Raw genomic sequence first — 7,964 nt, forward strand, 5'->3', positions numbered from 1 at the left:
GGGGCGGCGAGGGGATGCGCCCCTGAGCCGAACTCGCCTGGCCTTTCTCTCCTTCCGCACAGCCTGGGTTTCCGCTTCCCTCCTGGGTGCTGGAGGAGCGGGAGCGAGGCCGAGCCTTGTCCGTGCCGCCGCCGCCATGTGGCCCCCTGACCCAGACCCCGACGCGGACCCGGAGCCCGTCGGCCGCTCCCCGCCCGGCGCGCCGGCCCCGCGGCTCCGCGCCCTGCTGCCGGCGCGCGCCTTCCTCTGCTCCCTCAAAGGCCGCCTCCTGCTGGCGGAGTCGGTGAGTGCGGCGCGGCCCGCACCGGCCGGACCCCTCGGCTGGGCGGGTGCCGCTGTCCGAATGGGTTCGGCCGACCCCTCTCGGAGCCCCGCTAAATGGAGCACGCTTGCCCACATTTCGGACAGACTCGCTGAAGTTCAGCGCTCCAAGTCAGGGGCGAGGCGGGGCCCGAACCCGGGCCTTCTTGGGTCTTTAACCTGCCGTTGGGGAGTCTGGGGAGGGGTCCTGCGACGCGGCGCCCGGGCCGCTGAAAGCTCAGCCAGGCGCTGTGTGACTTCGGGCGCCTCCACCCCTCTCTGGTCCCCGGAAGGATTCAGCCCGCTCGGCCCTTCACGCACGACTCCTGGGTCGGGGCGCCCTGGCCCGCTTTCCTGGGCGCAGGAAGCGTCGGCCGGGCCTCGAGCTGCTGGGCGGAGGCTAGAGTGGAGTCCAGCCAGCTGGGAGAGGGACAAGAGAGAGTGGGAAGGGGACCCCGGGGATTGGGTGAGGCCCGAGTAGCCCTGTGGGGGGCGCGCAGGCAGAGGGGCGGGCTCGGGAGACCAGCGGCGTGACCTCATCCACCTCCCCTCCCTCGGCGGGATCCTGCCGCCCCGCCCCCACTGAGCTTCTTCCTCCTTCCCACCCCCTACCTCTGCCAGTCTAGTCCTTTGTCCTCGGGACACTCCGAAAACTCCTTCATTGTCCACGTGTGGGTGGGGTGGGTGTTGGTGCTGGGCCTCCATTGAGGGAAGGGGACGAAGAGGCCAGGCAAAACGTGGAAGGGATGCGGGGGGAAGGGGAATTTATTGCTTAGATCCCCAGCAACTTGACAGCCCGTCTGTTTACTCCCACTTTGCTGACAGGAAAGCCGAGGCCCCAGCATCAAGGGGATTTGACAGGTGGATCAGGTGAGGGCCAGGTGACAGCGAACACAGGAGGATAGAAAGGAGAAAGGAGGATTGTACCCTAACCTCTCCTTTGTGATGGGGGTCAGAGGAAGGGCAGGGGTCAGAGGAAGGAAGATTCTGCTCCAAACTCTCCTTTGTACTAATCAAGGCAGGTGACAGGAGGTGGTCCTATCACCTCTTCTTTGCTTAGGGTCAGCCCAGAGGTCACCAGCCCAGCACCTGCCCAACTCCCAAGTGAGGCACCAGGACCCAGGACCCACAGCCCTCACTCCAGGGTGTCACCTCCTGGTTGGCCACCCCAGAGATTGGTGGGAGCTACTTTTGGAGAAAAGCTTTGAAATCACTGTCCACTGAGGAGACTCCCAACCCCATCCCAGTCAGGCCTGCCTCATAGGTCAAGGTAGAGAGGAGGCCTGGGACATAGCTGGGTATCAGGAATCTCCATCTAGGAGGATGAGGAGTGGGGAGGAAGGAAGATGAGCAGTGGGCACTGAAGATACAAGGGGAACCACTTCAAGTCACTCTCGCCTCCCCCCGCCTCGCCGGTCACCTCCTGTCTGCCCCCAGGCCTAAGATAGTGTGGGAGTTGGCATGGACAGAAAGGGGGAGGATGTAGCTACTAGGAATCAGAGAATTCAGAAACAGGAATCAAGAGATCTCCAGAATCAGGTTTTGTGGAGTGAAGTTCAGAAAGCAGAGGGACACAAGGAAGTACAGCAAGAGCTATGGACAGGCCAGGTCAAGGCCCATGGCAGCCCCTCAGCTGCCTCTGTGCCTAAGTTTCTCATCTCTTCTAGTTGGGCTCAGCTACCCTCACTGCCATGTTCAGGGCAGATGTGGGTGTCCTGGGAACTCTCTCGGATCTCTGCAACTCATTTGTCTGAAGCAGCCACAGTGCTTCCTCTGGGGCATCTGGGTGTCCCTACAGGCCCCCTGGGCCCCACTCCAGACTACTCAGCCATGGACATATTCAAACCCAACCACAGTGACAGAAACCAGGGCAGATAAAAGCCAGCACCCACGGGCAGGGTTGCTTAAAAACTATATTATGGGGTCAGCCAGCTCTGGGTTCAAATCTTGTTGGCTTATTAGCTGTATAACACTGAGCAATCACTTAACTTCGGTATTCTCATCTGTAAAGTGGGCTGTGAGCAGCACCTGGCATGTGAGTGTGTGGTTGTGAGGATCCCAGGAGATCCTACAAGCCTCAGTGGGCACTGGCCCAGTGAACAGCCCCATCTCTTTGGCCTGACCTGCACTGCACAGTCTGCGGAACTAACTGGGGCCCTCAGCATCCACCAGCATCAGTTTCCACCCACAGTGTGTTGACAGGGCTGCAGAAAACATTTTGATTCTTAACAGTTCCTCGGTGCAGCTTGCCCAAAGATCAGCAGGCCCTGAGGTGTCACTGTCAACACCTTTCTCTTGGATGTTTCTTATTATGAACATTTGCAAATATGTTAAAAAGCCTAAAGAGTTATACTGTTAACACCTATATTCCACCACCTAGATAGTAAACACATTGCTATATTTACCAGACATACTCCATCTGTCAATCCATTTTATTTTTTGATGTATTTAGAATATATTGCAGACATCAGTACATTTCATCTCTAAACACTTCAGCATGTATATCTTAACTAAAATTTAAGATTTATTTTTCAGGTAAAATTTACATTCAGTGAAAAGCAAAAATCTTGTGTTGGGAGTGATTTTTTAAATCTGGTTCCTGCTTAGTGGGCTGCCTTTGCGACTGCTCCGGTTTGATTAGCCCCTGTGGGGCACCATCTGAGTTGGGTGGGTTCTGCTAAGAGCCTGCTGGTGCGAGGGGGAGACGAGCAACCACAGAGGGTGGCCTCCTGGCGTGCAGGACACACATGGGAGGCTGAGGCTTCCTGACTGGGTCCTGGCAGGGAGCTGGCATGGGGTTAGGACCCAGGGCCATGCCCAGAAGCACTGGGAGCAGCAAGAGTGTGGGCCTAGGCCCCGTGACTGGGTTCTAATCCTGGCAGCTGCAGAAATGAGGGCAGGTTGCTTCTTATACTGGATCCTCCTCTATTCCTGACAGCAGGGCTGCCAAGAGGGGTACTGGGCAAGTGCAAAGGCTCTGACTTCTTCTCCCTATCCCCCAGGGTCTCTCATTTATCACCTTTGTCTGCTATGTGGCATCTTCAGCATCCGCCTTCCTCACAGCACCCCTGCTGGAGTTCCTGCTGGCCCTCTTCTTCCTCTTTGCTGATGCCATGCAGCTGAATGACAAGTGGCAGGGCTTGTGCTGGCCCATGATGGTGAGGGCTGGGGCCCCAGGAGGAAGGGGTTGGCTGGCCGTCACAGGGAGTTGTGCATTTCAGCCTTCGCCCTTTCTTCAGTGTGCTGGAGGGGCTGTTTGCTATTTGCTGGAGCCAGGCAGGTAGACTTGTCTTCAGATGATCCGGACCCCACCTCTCAGCAGCTAAGTCACCTAGATCAGGTTGCCCCACCTCCAGGGACTCCTGTGTCCCTCTGTGAAACAGGGAACTCCAGACAGCATCCTTGCTCCTTCCCACCAGGTGGCAGTGGTGCTCCCAGCTGAGCCTGCCGGAATGAGCTTCAGCCGCAGGATTCAAGCCATTTCCACTTGGGCAGGGCAGGTTAATTGAGGACTTGGAGGGCTTACCCAGACCCCAGCCCTCTGGCAAGTCGTTTTATCATCTGGGAGGGCCCAGAACCCCACCTCAGACTTTTTGCTGTATGAAATGGGTTGGAGAGAAGGGACAGCAAAGGTTGCATTTGACCCTGGTCTCTTGACTTCATATCCAGCATTTTGCCTGATGGGCTATATCCTCTGTGTCCTCATTTTAGGGACAAGTGAGCAGAAACCATAATACATAAAGGGATCTGCCAAAAGTATGTGGCAAAGCGAGGCCCAGGGCCAGATCTCCCCATTGGAGAACCAGAAGGGAGCAGGTGACAAGGTTTCCAACTTCTCCCACCCGATGATGGGGCAGTCTCCCTCCTGATGATGGGGCAGTCTGCATCTGGGCCAAGCCACAGGGTGAGCTGCAGCCTGGTCCATACCCTGATGTCGTCCACTGGGCAGAGGGCAGCTGTACAGCCGGACCAGGGACAGGACAGTCTCAGCTGCTGGCAGCCTGCGGCAGGCACCTGAGCAGGGGCAGGAGTGGGGCAGGGAGAAGGGCACACCATGGACGCTGGACCCGGGGGCCAGTCCTGTGTCCAGGCTGCCAGGCACGTCCTCCTCTGGGAATAGTGGGATTCCAGCCCTGTTTCTGCCACCCCGCGCCCTTCTGTGCCCCACTCCAGGAAGTTCAAGTCAGTGTGGCCATATCCCTCTCTCCCCAGGATTTCCTACGCTGTGTCACAGCTGCCCTCATCTACTTTGCCATCTCCATCACAGCTGTCGCCAAATACTCAGACGGGGCTTCCAAAGCAGCTGGGGTGAGTAGCTGCCTTACCCCTGGGATGGGGGTGCCCAGCGATGCATCTCAGGACACCCACTTAGCCTCTGGGCTACGATCTGTCCCTGCTTAGGCCTCTTGGGCTTTCATGTGGATCTCAGTGATTCCAAAACCCCCTTATTGGAGATCTGCTCTGCCCCAAGCTTTGAAAGGGTATTTGCAGAACAAGTTCTCAGTTCATTTTCCTATTTGTCATTAGTGGGAGAGGCCTGTGCCTGCCAATCCAAGCTGTTTATCTGAGTAGATAAAAACAGGTGATGAGGCTAAGGTGGCCTCTTCTCAGGCTCCTGGGCCAGGGACCCCCAGCTCCTGATGATGCGTCCCATCCACCCTGTCCCCTGTATCCCACAGGTGTTTGGCTTCTTTGCCACCATTGTGTTTGCAATTGACTTCTACCTGATCTTTAACGATGTGGCCAAATTCCTCAAACAAGGGGACTCCACAGATGAGACCACAGCCAACAAGGCGGAAGGTGGGTGGTCATCCTGCGGGTTTCCACCCAGGAACCTGACTGATCACTTGGGATGATTGGGGCAGGGGCCCTGCTCTCCCCTAGGGACACTTGGCTGGTTTGAGGCTAAAGTAGGAGCATTTCCTCTCCATGGACAAGAAGTGTTTTCACAACTTGGTTATCACATCCCTTCATGTGGCACTAATCATAAAGTCGGTCCCCTCAGAGAAGCACTGGGGTCCCCATAGCCTCAGCTTTTCCAGGAAGGGCAAGCTAAGGGCGTGCCTGGTACCTCCTCCTCAGTGAAGCCATTCCCAGCAAGCTCCCAGTGCAGCCAGTCACTCTGCTTTCACTCCCGGGCACTGTCCACTGGGCTGCAGAGTGGCCACCTGCCCTGCGACAGCCTCCCTGCAGTCTCGCCTGCCTGTGGCTTAAGGGTCAGGAAACCAAGCTCTCATCCTTACCCGCAGCACACAGGCGAACCCAGGCAAGCTCAGGCTTGTTCTGCTTTTATATCCATGAGGCTGTAACACGTTCTGCCCACCCCTGCCCCCTCAGCCATGCTTCAGCTCAGAATGGCTGTTGTGCTATTACCTGATTAAAAAAAAAAAAAAAAAGAGCTGCAAGTTGGATGGCTGGTTTTTCCATCTGTGACAACACAGCCATACCATATTTCTGATCACAAGATAAAATAAGGGTTGGGGCAGGGGGAATGGAAACTATAAAATGGCCAAAAAGAGGCTTCCTGATTTTCCAATATATTTGAGTTTCTTGGGCAAGAAAATACCTGTCCCCTCATTGTCCTAAATTGTGGGGTAGAGTTAAGAGTGCAGATGTATAGCCCTGAGGCTGCCAGGTGAGACCAACTCAGGGAGACTTGGGGGGACCTGGAACCCCAGAGGAAAGGGCATCTGGGCTCCCACCTTCATTTGACTGCACCCTGCAGGTAATAGCAGTTACCTGTGGAGGATCACAGGCCCTCGTGCCAAGCAGGCCCCACCCACCAATGGCACGGTCAGTTGCGGGAAGGGACTGGTGTCCAGGATCCAGCCAGTAGCCTGGCTGTGCCTCTCCAGAGACTGTTCCCAGGTACCACTGGCCAGGAAACTCCTGCTGAATCTCATCTTTGTTTTCCTTTCAGAAGAGAATTCTGACTCAGACTCCGATTGAAGGCCTGCCCTGCCCTGGCAACCTGAGCCACGCGGGCCTTCACTCCTATACTTCAGATCCGCTGGCCGGAGCGTGTGGCCAGGGGACTGGGTGTGTTGGGATGGAGGTTGTGACTTCTCAAGCAGCAGCAGGAGTTGCTGGTGGAGTGGGCCTCCTCATAGCCCCATGGTGACATTTCCAAGCCCAGCATACTAGACGGCGCCCCTTGGCTTAGCATATCTAACCACTCTGCATGGGAGGGCATCGTGAATATTTTGCTACTCCTTCTCCTCTCTGTCCCACAGACCTTAAAGCCCAGTAACCTCTCTGCCAAAAATAAGCACAAAAGGACAAAGCACATACAGCCTTGTGACCCCCATTGCAGGAAGCATTTCATGCTGGCGGTGGGGGGCAGTGGGACAGGACACAGGACAACAGACAAGTAAGACAGAAACCACCATGGGGCCAAGTGCCAACCCGCCACGCCCCAGTGGCTTTTGTCTGCTTTGGTGCCCCTGCTCATGCCAGGCACTTTGTCGAGAATGATCCTTCCAAGATTCTTTGGTTCAAGGAGCACCAGTTCCCTTTTCATTCTTGAAGCAGAGAGAAAACTGACCTTTGCCCTATCATCTAGGAGAGAGTGGGTCTTGGTGCCCATATCTGACACCTCACATCCTTGGAGAGCATATCTTCTTCAGGTGACATGACTATTCAGGGTCTAAGACTTTCAAAGAAAAGTTCGTAGACTAGCTTACCACATCCAACAGATTGAGGGTACCAAAAGATGCAATAGCAGTGCCCGCATCCTAGGTAGCTGGGCAGGCCCAGCCACACCCTGTGTCCCTGGGGGCCCACTGGCAGGCAGCAGGCTCCTGGGAGCTCAGGACAATGTGCTTCTAGACACCAGAGCAGGTCTCCTGACCACCTCGTTGAGAGGTGAAACGTGCCTTCTGTGTTCACCTGGGGACCTATGCTGTATATATCTGCAGTGGGATTTTTTAACTTTATATAAGTTTTTTTTATATAAAAGCTGCTTCTTAAATAGCATTTCCTGTGACCCAAGAGGCCTTATGAATGAGCCAGAGATCTGGACCCCTTTTGGGGCATTTGTAACTTTTATTCTTTTGCATGTGAATCTCCTACCCTGAAAATAGCCATAATGGATTAAACCAAACTGACTACCTACTTGGAGTGTGTGTGTTTGAGTAAAACCTTACACCACCCAGAGCAATGCTGTTGGTTTCATGCTTCAGCGTAGACTGGTCACATATGTGGTATGAATCCTGACAGCTCCATGCTGCGGCAGCAGTGCACATGCACTTCCATGCCAGGCACCCCACTAAGCGTCTCGCACCTGTGCTTATTTACTCCTCACACAGCCCTGTTTTACAGTCCGGGGAACTGACAGAAGGTTCGGTAACTTGCCCAGGTCCCCACAGCCCCTTGTAGGAGGCCCAGAGCCCTCTGACATATCCGGATAACGTGCCACAGCACCTTTCAGGCAGCCAGACCCTGGACTGTGGATGCCAGAGCTATCATGGTTGGAAACTGGTTACCTCAGGGGCCTCAGAGGGAGAGCTTGGGTCAGTGTTTCAGCTCAGGCCAATGGGAAGAGACAAGGCCTGCCCCAACTTTGACACACGTTCTGAAAATACGTATGAAAGTTGGATGTGCAGGAGCTGAGGGGCATATGGTGGGTGCTCCACCTTACCAGCCAAGCCAGCAGAGCTGCCTGT

The 7,964-nt window shown here is 55.4% G+C and overlaps 1 protein-coding gene across 3 annotated transcripts; it reads left to right on the plus strand.

The window, feature by feature from the left end:
- Positions 1 to 7,413, plus strand: CMTM3 (CKLF like MARVEL transmembrane domain containing 3). Of its 3 annotated transcripts, XM_011380412.1 has the most exons (5): positions 1 to 283; positions 3,303 to 3,458; positions 4,513 to 4,608; positions 4,980 to 5,100; positions 6,221 to 7,413. In XM_011380412.1, exons 1-5 carry the CDS (start codon positions 137 to 139, stop codon positions 6,247 to 6,249), a joined length of 549 nt encoding a protein of 182 aa, XP_011378714.1. In that variant the 5' UTR covers positions 1 to 136; the 3' UTR covers positions 6,250 to 7,413. The 3 variants fall into 3 exon arrangements, with proteins under 3 accessions (XP_011378714.1, XP_023379236.1, XP_023379237.1); XM_023523468.1 differs by lacking the exon at positions 4,980 to 5,100; XM_023523469.1 differs by lacking the exons at positions 3,303 to 3,458; positions 4,980 to 5,100.
- The last annotated feature ends 551 nt before the right edge of the window (positions 7,414 to 7,964 follow it).

The sequence above is a fragment of the Pteropus vampyrus genome, unplaced genomic scaffold, assembly GCF_000151845.1.
Source record: "Pteropus vampyrus isolate Shadow unplaced genomic scaffold, Pvam_2.0 Scaffold394, whole genome shotgun sequence".
In the NCBI taxonomy this organism is placed as follows: Eukaryota; Metazoa; Chordata; class Mammalia; order Chiroptera; family Pteropodidae; genus Pteropus; species Pteropus vampyrus.